This window comes from Micromys minutus, assembly GCF_963924665.1.
Source record: "Micromys minutus genome assembly, chromosome: 27".
Classification (NCBI taxonomy): domain Eukaryota; kingdom Metazoa; phylum Chordata; class Mammalia; order Rodentia; family Muridae; genus Micromys; species Micromys minutus.
In genome coordinates, this window is record NC_137962.1 from 18,285,269 (window position 1) to 18,296,713 (window position 11,445).

At 48.3% G+C, this 11,445-nt stretch overlaps 1 protein-coding gene across 1 annotated transcript; it reads right to left on the bottom strand.

The window, feature by feature from the left end:
• Nucleotides 1-5,746: 5,746 nt before the first annotated feature.
• Nucleotides 5,747-10,359, bottom strand: LOC308437865 (uncharacterized protein). The gene is made up of 5 exons (XM_080939071.1): nt 10,243-10,359; nt 9,423-9,492; nt 7,662-7,759; nt 7,177-7,264; nt 5,747-6,182 (listed from the first exon to the last, which is right to left on the bottom strand). The coding sequence occupies exons 1-4, from the start codon at nt 10,346-10,348 to the stop codon at nt 7,224-7,226; spliced, it is 315 nt and encodes a 104-aa protein (XP_080795197.1). The 5' UTR covers nt 10,349-10,359; the 3' UTR covers nt 5,747-6,182; nt 7,177-7,223.
• Nucleotides 10,360-11,445: the final 1,086 nt, after the last annotated feature.

Sequence of the window (11,445 nt, forward strand, 5' to 3'; positions counted from 1 at the left end):
AGCATATGGAGCCTGGCATTTACCAGATGCTGATGGCCCAGGCAGAGTTAGGGAAGATATTTCCTGGCAGACAAACAGCAAGGGGAAACCCTCCTGTGAGCATGTCTGGCATGCTGGAGGAACAGCATTGAGGCTAATATGGGTTGGAGTAGGGAAAATAAGGAAGGGAATGGGCTGTGGTTTCTAAGAGGTCACAGGAAGCTAATCATGATCGTGTGGGGACTAATGAGTCACAGCAAAACTTCCACTTACACTCTGAATGAACAGGCAGCCACTGGAGAGTCAGGGCCTGAGAGTGACATGCATATTTCCCTCAGTAGTCACTACCACCATGTTGAGAATGCAGTGGGAAGCAAGGACATCTAAGAGTGCACTGTAGCAGCAAGGAGAGAGTGGGGCTTGGGCTAGAGAGGATGCATTGGAGCATCATGCAGCGTGGAAGCAGTCTGGATGAATTTTGCAGAGTCAGCTGTTGGGGGTGGGGGTTGCAGTGAGTCAGATGGGAACTGTGAAAGCAGCATCACCAAGGATAAACTAAGAGGTTTTTGTGTTGCATTGTTTCCCATCAGTGACCAAAATATAGAACTTGCCATTACCTGGTATTCTGGGATACCAAGGAGCTGGCTTCGGGAGACATGCTTTGGACACATTTAGTGTGAGATACCTGCTAAATATCCAAGTAGAGGAGGCTCCTGTGAAGATCATACTGGGGATATAGATTTAGGAGTCTTCGGTGATGCTGGGTGAGATTCTTCGGGGGGGGGGGGTCCATAGACAAGAGAACAGATACTTCAATATTGCAACAGAATGAAAAAAAAATGCTGAGAAGGATTTGGGGAAGAGGTGTGGGATGGGGACTCTTGACTTGGCCACCCCTCATTCTGAGCAGCCCTCATTGACCCTTTCTACATAGCCCTGCCCACTTGCTGGATCTGCTTCATTCCTTGGGAACTCTGCACAGCAGCCACTCTGGGCACCTTGTGCCCCTCACTCTTGACCAGGGCCTGCAAGAGTCCATATTTTCAGCATTCTGGCCTGGGAAAAACACAGATCAATAGGGTCTGAAATCCTGCCTCCTGTTTACTGCATTGCCGATAGGGAAACTGAGGACTTGAGAGACAGTTTTCCTGGGGATCCCTGCCAGCAAGTGACCAGGGCCCCAGTGCAGACCTGAATGTTCCTCATACACCTGCGCTGCCACAGAGGGTTACTGAGCACAGGACTATGCCCAGCCACGAGATAACAGATCAGAAGAAAGTCGTACCTCACTCTTCAGAAATTCTCATCTGCTCTTTCTGCACTTCTTTGCTTTCTTCTTGGTGACTTCCCAGCATGGACTCTCCTCTCTACCCTAAGTCCTTTCTATCCTACAAACCTTACTCTGACCAGATAGATCCTCCAGAACCAGTCCCAAGATCCTCTTGGATTGCTGGTCCTTGTCAGGTGGCTCAGATCTTGAACCCAACAGCTAGTCCTTTGTCCTGAATTCTTCTTCTTACTTTTTAAAAAAAGATTTATTTATTATATGTAAGTACACTGTAGCTGTCTTCAGAGACACCAGAAGAGGGCGTCAGATCTCATTACAGTTGGTTGTGAGCCACCATGTGGTTGCTGGGATTTGAACTCAGGACCTCTGTAAGAACAGTCAATGCTCTTAACAGCTGAGCCAACTCACCAGCCCCTGAGTTCTTAATACCCAGGCTGGTATGTATTCATACTGTTCAGCCCTATTATAAAAATGTAACATGATTCTGAACTATGCACTTCACTCTCTCCACCTGAAGAATTTCAGGCAAAGCCGGCATTGCTCGTCTATGTTGTTGACTGCTGCAGACCCCCAAATGATCACCCTTGCTGGCCCCATTCTGCATGCAGAAATTATGCTCACCCAATCCCTGAGTCTGTGTGTTCCTTACTTTTCTCGTGTCCTTCAACCAGTCCCAACCAGTCCCTACTGGTCTCCTGTCCTGTGCTCACTCTGTTAAGTGGAGCCTGTCTTCACTGTCTCAGCCTCTGGGGTAAGGAGAAACTGACATGATGTTATCTATAGGAAGTGTCTGTCAGGAGACCCTTGTGAGAGCCCAGAGAGGCATCCTGGAGGGGACCTAATAAAGAGGCCAAGAGCTGGGGTATAGCTCAGTGATAAGTTCTTGTCTAGCATGCCTAAGTTCCTGGGTCCCCTCACAGCATTGGGGTTGGGAAAACAAGCTTGACTATGCCCCTGGAATGGTGGGGCACATTCAGGAGTTTCCACCTTTTGCTCCGACCCTCCTTTCCTATCTTACTGCTCTGAATCCTATCTTCTTTTTGATCCAAAGGATGGATCTCATCAGCCCAGGGTTGAGAGAGTCTTCAGTTAAATAAGTCCCTGTTCAAAAAAAAAAAAAAAAAAAAAGAAAGAAAGAAAAAGAAGAAACTCCCTGCTCTGCAGAGCTGGGGTGCTATGCTTAGACAACTAGGTGAGAACAAACCTGTTCTCTCAGCCTGGCCACTCTGTCTATTTATTTAACGTGTATGTTTGTGTGCCATGTAGGCTAGAAGAAGAAAGTATAGGCTCCCTCTGGGACTGAAGCTCACATCACCTTGAGCTATCACGTGTATACTGGGAACCAAGTGAGGTTCCCTAAAGAACAGTTCTCCTGTCTGCTGAGCCATCTCTCCAGCCTCCGAGTCAATCACAGTTTTTATCCCCAGTGCCTGGCATCTTTCACTCAGCAGGTGCTTATTCCTTGTTTATCAAATAGGAGCTTTAATGAATGAATGGCATGAGCACTCTGCCTGTGGGGTCCCTGGTCTGCCATTCTGGAAGTGTAGGCTATGGCTTTCAACTTTAATGTGTTCCCCATCACCTGGGGAATCACAAGCTTTACATGGAACTGAATGGGTCTGGGGCAGGGCCAAGAGTCTGCATCCCCAGCAGTCTTCCGGACACACATATGTAGATGTTTCTCAGGCTACATTTTGAGGGACCATTCTCATGCACAAGGCACCCTCAATCTAAAATTAGGAGATTACAGACAGAGAAAGGAGATAGATAGATAGATAGATAGCCAAACAAAGAAACCCCAAAGCTCCCAAAGGCCCTCAGAAGTCCCTAGCTGGACAGTTTGAGGACATCTGGGAGCACCTCCAGCACCCACCACATCAAATCCTTTTTCTCAAAGGCCCTACCCATGGTGGGGGACAGGGCTCTTGAAGTGACTGCCTTCCCCCAGTCCCTAGTTGGTCTCCTTACTCTGGAGAGTCACTGTTTTAGTCAGGGTTCCTATTCCTGCACAAACATCAGGACCAAGAAGCAAGTTGGGGAGGAAATGGTTTATTCAGCTTACACTCCATATCACTGTTCATCACCAAAGAAAGTCAGGACCGAAACTCAAGCAGGTCAAGAAGTAGGAGCTGATGCAGAGGCCATGGAGGGATGTTACTTACTGGCTTGCTTCCCCTGGCTTGCTCAGTTTGCTTTCTTATAGAACCCAGGTCTACCAGCCCAGGGATGGCACCACCCCCTTGATCATTAGTTAAGAAAATGCCTGCCTCTTGAAGTGACTGCCTTCCTGCAGTCCCTAATTGGTCTTCTTATTCTGGAGAGTCACAAAGAGAAAACTGAGCTGAGCCCAGGTGTGTACTTTTTATTCTCAGCCATCATGTGTAGCCCAAACTGCCTCTCAGACCAGGCACACAGGTGAACTCAAGACAGAGGACCACCCAGGAAGGAGGAGGGAGAAACAGTGTCAAAGAACAGATTGTGGATGCAGCTCACCTGGTGAGGTGCTTGTCTACCGTGCATGAAGCCTTAGGCTTGATTCCCCATCACTGCACACAATGGGCTTGGAAATACACACCTGTAAACGAAGTACTTGAGAGGCAGAGGCAGAAGGATCAGAAATTCAAGGGTATATAGTGGGTTCTAGGGCAATCTGGGATATGTGAGATTGTGTGTGTGTGTGTGTGTGTGTGTGTGTGTGTGTGTGTGTGTGTGTGTTGTGTATAAAGGTGAGAGAATTAGAGACACAGGAGGGATTTAAATTCCAATTTGGGGGAAGATGGAGAGAATACTGATGAGGGTGTGGGGCCCTGGGAAGGGGGTGAGGGTGTGTTAGAACAGCAAATGAGAAGTGTGAAGGCATAGGGTGTTGTTTTCATGTGATTTATTTTGTTTGCTGCTGGTGTGCTAATGACCAGAAGCAGCTAGGAGCAGCAGTGTTGGGTAGAAGCTAGAGAAACTGGCTGGCAGGGGCTTGGTTCCACATGTGCCTTTTGAGAGTATGTGTGTTGCAGCTTGGGGCAGGAAACCCGCTGGAGAACTGGCCTTCCCCTAGGATTTGGTTTCTCTGCTCTGGGGATGCTTATGTGGTATTGTGGGGCACCATGACCTCTACTTTCTTCATTTCTCTCAGACCTAGAGCTCTTTCAACCCAGCCACCTTTCAGATCCATAACAAAGGTTCTCTGCCTCACATCTCAAGGAAAAAAAAATCTAGAATTTGTATAGTGGTGAGAATGAGCCAAATCCTTGCTGTTATATCACATTTTTTTTCTTATTTAATTTTTAATTTTGAAAGAAGTTCTCTCTATGTAACTATGGCTGGCTTGGATCTCACAGAAATCCTCCTGCCCCCCACCACATTGAGAATCCTTTAAAATAAAAGATTCCTTTTGAGTATGCATGTGTCTGTATGTAGGTGTATATGTGTAAATGAGGCCAGGAGAAGGACCTGAAGCTGGAGTTACAGTTGTTTTGAGTTGTCCAACATGTTGGAAGCAGAATTCATGTCCTCTGCAAGGGCAGTGGCCACCCCTTCGCTGATGAGACATCTTGCCAGCCCTTCCTTTCATTGTTCTTTAAACATTTTAAAAACATGTATTTTATCTTATATGTAAAAATGTTTTGAATGAATGTATGTATGTGTAGCACATGTATGCCTGGTGCCCTTGGAGGCCAGAAGAGGGTGTCAGATCCCCTGAAACTGGACTAGTGGATGGTTGTGAGCCACCATGTTGGGTGCTGGGAATTGAACCCAGGATCTTTGCAAAAGCAGTAAGTGCTCTAACCACTGAACAATCTCTTCACTGTGTTGAGTGTGTGTACAGTGTATGTACATTGTGTGTGTTTCTTTAATTTCATTTGTAGGTTGAAGAGATGTCTAAGTGATTAAGAACGCTTGCCACTCTCACAGAGGACCTGATTTTGGTTTCCCAGGACTGATATGGTGGCTCATTACTGTCTGTAACTCCAGTTCTAGGTGATCAGACACCCTTTTATAACCTCCATGGGTACCAGAGATACACATGGTATACACACATACATACATGCATATATGCAGACATGCAGACATCCATACAAGCACTTATACACATCAAAGTAGACACATCTTTGAAAAATTATTTGTCATTGTGTGTATGTATATACACATGTGTGCATGTGTATACACATGTGTGTATGTATATATACATGTGTGTGTATGCCACTGAAGGATCATTTGAAAGTTAGAGGACAACTTTATGGTATCCATTGCCTCCTTCTACCTTTACATGGATTCTGAGGATCTAACTTAGGTTATAAGAACCTTTACCCCCCACCGAGCCATCTTGCTGGCCCTGCCTGATCATGCTTTTGATGCACAGCAAGGAACTGGTGCTGGGAACAGGACTGATAAACTTTGTAAGGGGAGACTTATTTATTTATTATTTGAAACAGAGTCTCATGTAGCCTAGGCTATCCTGAAACTCAGGTGTCTGGGGATGGATTTTAACTCAGATCATCCAGGTTCCATCTCTAAAATGCTAATATTGCTGGTGAAACCCAGCCTCTGTGGCTAGTGAGAGTTTTTAAGCTGCTATCCAGTTCTCTTATTTATATGTTAGGAATCTGTGGATTAAGTTTTGGGTTCCTCTTCAGTGGCTGTACATTCTGGGCTTTCCTTCCCAGGAACATTTCTCATTCCACTTCCTTATTTGTTCCGGTTCTTTTGTGGGTGGATCTTAGACAGCTGGCCATCTCTGGTCCTCTAGGGTAGAAACTGGGGAGACTGAGGTCCTGAAGATGCAACAACCCATCATCTGTCACACTGTACCCGCAGCGGCTGTGTGATGTGTTTTCAGCTGGGTTGTCGCCTTCCAACTCATTCCCAAGTGAAGGGGCTGCAGGTTCTGTGCAGCTACACCACACTTCGCCGCAAATGCCTGTAATGTGAACAGAATGACAGCTTGAGGCTTGTGAGGTGGCAGGCTAGGAAGAGAGAAGTAAAGACCGGGCAATAGAAAGAGGGTCAGGGAAAGAGGCACAGTGGGGCAGGGTCATGGAATCTCCTGGACTGACAACACCAGGCCTTAGCTTGCTAAGTGGGACAGGTATGACAGGGCTGTTTCAGAAATCAGTCAATTCCCATAATGTTCTGGAATGTGTGGCGGCCATACTGAGTAAGGCAATCCTGTCTGATTCACAAGGGTTCTTTGAGTCTGGGCCTGTAGATGTGAAGCCCTGCTCTTTGCTGTGGTAAACAGTACTTTTCTGGAGGTCAACATGCTGAAGTGGGGTCTGCCAGAAGGAGGGTGACTATCTGGGTTCTGCTTTACTTTGGGGGGGTCTTCTCTCACTGTGGTCTGGTACCCAGAGTCCAGGCACCCCAGGATCCTTCTGGCAGGCTTGGTGGGGGTGGAGGGAGGGAGGCTGAGGGAAGCCAAGCTGAAGATGAGCTGGGAGGAGGCCACGGAGCCAGCTTCAGATCGGGCTCTGGCAGAAGCCTTGCAGCTCTGCCTTGTGGTTCCTTCCTTTGTCTTAAACCTGTTTCCCAGTCTCTTGCTTCTCTACTCTCCTGGCTTCCATAGCTCTCAGTGCACCTACAACCCTGGCTCCTCCCTGGTTCCAACTCCAGGTTCCTCGCTTTCTGTCTCATCTCCATTCTCTACCTTGCCATTTATTTGTATTTGGGGAAGGTCCCCTTTATCTCGTCCTTTGCCTTCTCCTGTGCCTCTGGCCCATCATTTTCTTTCCTTCTGCAAGTCTGCCATGTTTTCTGTTCCTTTTATGCTTCTGTCCTCTTCTTGACTCTTCTAGTTATCCCCAGAGCCTTCTCTGTGCACCCCTCTCCTCTTGCGTCTCATTATCGGCCACACTATTGGATGCAGGGAGCTGTTGGCTACATTCAGGGTCCATGCTTAACCTTCTCATACTCACCTGATGAAGTCATAGTGACAGCAGGGCTAAATTTAATCAGCATTCACTCAAGAGCCATGCGTAATTTCATATAATTCTCTTGGTAACTCTGGAAAAGGAATATTATTGTGCTTATTTTGTAGATGAGTAGAGCAGGTCTAGAGAAGCAAAATAGCTTTGCTGAAAGCTCTTCAGACAATCACAGTGGGCAGGCAAATGCAGGGTGCCCACCTAAAGGACTCAGAGCCCTGGGAAAGGTTGGTTTCACTTTCTCAGTGAGATTGAGAATCTCAACCTCAATTAATCAGTTTGTCTCTATGTCTGTCTCTGTGTCTCTGTCTGCCTCTGTTTCTCTGTCTTGTGCAGGTGTGTGTGTGTGTGTGTGTGTGTGTGTGTGTGCACAAGTGTATATGAATGTGCATGTCTGTGTGGAGGCTAGAGGTTGACTTTAGGTCTGTTCTTACCTTGCTCTTCACCTTAGTTTTTGAGACAGTCTCTCACCATACCTGGAGCTTTCCAGCTAGACTGGCCAGGGAACGCTGAGATCTGCCTCTCTCCATCTTCAGCACTGGGGTTACCGCCATGCCTGGGTTCTATATGGGTGCTAGAGATCCAAACGCATTTTTATGTTTGCACAAAAAGGATTTTACTCACTGAGGTAACTTCTCAGTCCTCTCCTGCTTCTTTAAACATCCTCATGGCACCCCTAGAGCCTTCCAAGGGTCTGATGGCCCCTCCTGCCTTTAAACATTCCTAGCTTGGCCCTGAGAGTTTGTTCTGTAACTTGAGGCACAGATCTAGGCACTGTATCTCATTTAGTCACAGAAGCTCTAGAAAGTGTCTGCTGGCGAAACTATGCACGGGGAACTTGCCTAGGGGGTCACACAGTAAGTGGCTGAGCAAGGATCTGAGCCTGGGGAATTTTGGCTGTCCAGAACCTACGCTCTCATTAGAGACTCTGCTTCACACAGCTCCTCAAACAGTGTTGTGGTACCCACTGTGACTAGCCCCATGCTTTAAGCTCTTCTCGTTCTACCCTAGCCCTTGGCTACAGTCTGCTTCTTCAAGCACTGCCTGCTGTGGCATCCTCTGTGTCCCCAGCACTAAAGTCTGTTGGGACTGCCCGCCCTAATGGGTGCCTGGGGGGGGGTTTATAGACAGGGATCCCCAGGGAGCAGGGACAAGTATTTTCCTCTCCAGCCCCACTGTGCAGCCTCCCAGCCCAACATCTCCCTCGTTCCGGACCATCGCAGCAGCTGATTTAACTCAGTGGTTGGGGGATTTAGCTTCAATGCTGGTTCCTATTATAAATCCCTGGGCAAATAACAAAGTTGTGCATCAAATCTGCTCTGGAGTGAGGAGGAGCAGGTGCTCGTATGGCCATGGCACAGGGGAGGTAGGGAAGACTCCAGGCTTTGCCATCCATCTCTGGCCATAACACCAGGCCGCACCAGGCCCACTGTCCAGTCCGTCACTCACCAGTCCTGTGTGTCATCCCTCAGTTGCAGGCTCTGGCTGATGGCAGACTCTGATCTCCACCATTCCATTTGGAACATGTTCTCCTGACACCCCTCCCCAAACTCAAAAAAGATAAAACCGACTACTGCCCTAGGGTCTGGTCTTGCTTCCCAGTTGGGCTTTGCTTGGTCTCTCCCTGGCTAACTAACATAGGTTCAGTGTGAAGGGGTGAGATGTAGAGGCCAATGGGGCTGAGGCAAATTTGCAGGCTAGAAAAGGGTGGGTGAACCCCAGCGGGTAGAGGCATTCCCTAAGAGTGAAGAAGAGAGGGGTGGGTAGCCATAATTAGGATCCCAGACTTTCTATACTTTGGCCCATATTCAGGAAGGTAACGTGGCCTCTGTGGTCTGTGAGGATCTGGGAATGAGGTAGCATTGGATGGGATCACATTCTGTTGCGCCTGCTGGCTTCTCCTATGCTTCTGACACCTCTCAATATTTTCCAGTGTTTCCTCCTTGTCTCCCATCTTGTTTCCCTTGTCTCCCATCTGCTTCTGTGTTTTCTTGTTCTTTTCTCACAGCTTTCACCCTCCAGACCTTGAAAGCACTCTTCCCTGGACTGACCAGCTAGTGGTAAGGGGCTGGTGTTGGAGCCCAGTTCTGGTTCTGCTCCCTAGAAAGCCCCTCATCCCAAGCCTGTCCCTGGTGTCTGTGATCTCTCCCTCCTCATCCATCTTCCCTGTCCTCCTCCCTGCCCCTGCCGATCACCTCTGCCTTGGAGATTACAGACACTGAATCAGCAACCCTTACCAGTGTTCTGCTGACAGGGAGCTTTCTGCCTCTGGGGGCTCCTGGGTGGAATCAGAGTCGCTCCTGGAACCTGCAAACATGGAGTGGGGGGAAGGAAGGAAGGAAAGGAAACAGGTGGATGGAGAGGGAGAGATGAAGGGCAGATAGTAGGAGGGCAGGAGGGAACCTGGAGAAACAGAAGAGCAGAGGGGACTTGGGAAAATATTGGGTGGTGTAGTGATGTGGGCTTAGACACCAGCAGAGTCAGTGGAGCTCTGTGAGTTCGAGGCCAGCCTGGTCGACACAGTGAGTTCCAGGACAACCAGAGCCACACAGTGAGACCCTGTCTTGAAATAAAAGAAAAAAAAAAAAAAAAAAAAAAAAAAAACAAAAAGACAAAACAATAAACAACAGCAACAAAACAGAACCAAACAGGGCTGGAGAGGTGGGCTCAGCGGTTAGAGCTGGGCTCAACCTGTCCATAAAGGCAGTTCTAGGGATTCTCACAACCTCACACAGACATACATGCAGGAAATACATGCACCAATGTGTTTAGACATACGTACATGCACAAATGAATATAAAATAAAAATAAAATAAAATAAATAGTAATTGCTTACCCCATTGACAGGACAGTAAAGGCAAAATAAATAAATAAATAAATAAATAAATAAAAAAAGAGGTACATGAAAGATGAGAGAAATGTGCCAGAAGTGAGAGGTGGAGGATGGGAGAGGGGCAAGAGGAAGGATAGAGTATACAGTAAGCTTGTCTTGCCAGTGTGTGAGCCCCCCACCCCACCCCTGAGCTTGCCCTAATCACCCTTAAACCCAGCAGGTACCTTGGAGGCCCAGGTTTCCTAGGCCTGGGTTGAGGGGTGCAGGCTGGGCCTGAGGCTCTCCCCTGTACCCCCCTCTCTCCCTCTCAAGTGGTGGTTTGCACTTCATCTTGTTTGCGGGGCGGCTGGGCCTGCTCTCGGGGTTTAATGATCTGTGCCATTATTTATAGCTTTGCACGCCGAGAAACACACTGAATTTATCGCTTGCTTCTATAAATAACCCTGGCAAACGGGTGCCCAGGGATGAGGAAGGGAGGGGGTGAGAGAGAAGCAAAGAAAGGAGAGGTAGGGGGTAGGGCAGGGGAGGTCTCTGTGGATTCTGTCCCTAAAATGGGGTGATATGCCTGCACAAGGATACCAGAAGCTGTAGAGAGCGTGGGTGTGTGTTTAAGAACAAGTTAATTTGAGCCGGGCAGTCTGTGCCTCCATGAGGAGGTGAGCAGATGCTTCTGTGCTTCTGAGGACGCTTGTGGGTTGACTGTTACTGCCTGTGTTTGTTTCTGGTGCCATGTTGGTGACAGTGAGATTGAAACAACACAAATGAGCCCCAAGAAATGGCTTGTTTGTACATGGCTGTGTACAAGAGCAGGGGTAGGCAAGAGAGAGTCTGACGCCTGACTCCCTTCTCTATAACTGGGGTGATAGATTGTGGAATGGCCCTCCCGCCCCCCCCCCCCCCCCCCCCCGCTTCTTCTTCTGGGTGTTCAAAGGCATAGGTGGGAGAAATGAGGCCTAGAGGATGCATGTTAAACCAGTAAGAGGGAGGGGGCTCTCAGTGTCCTATGGGGCAGGGTCATACAGGACCACAGCTTTTGGGCTTGGGGGATGGAGAGATGGGGGTGGGGCGAGGAGAATGGTGCAGTTAGCACCAGCATTCCTCCTGCTGGTCCTGGTCCTGACAGCAGCAGAGCTATGCTCTGTCCAGTCTGCCCAAGCATAGCCAAAGACTTGCAGTAGCAGAAGCCTGCTGGTTGCTGTCCTTTGTCCCTGCCATAGGCTCTTCCTCATTCCCCTCATGAAGCCTGCCAGGGATCAGTCTTGGGGGGATAGAGAGCCCTGGCATACCTCTTCTTTCCATAGTCCCCACTCAGCATATCTTCATAGAAACACCGCAGCCATTAGCTCAGGAAGTGTTCTGCATTGCTAATGAGTGTATTTGCATATGTAATGAAGACCCTTCACAGGTGTTGGGGAAGTCCCCCTCCT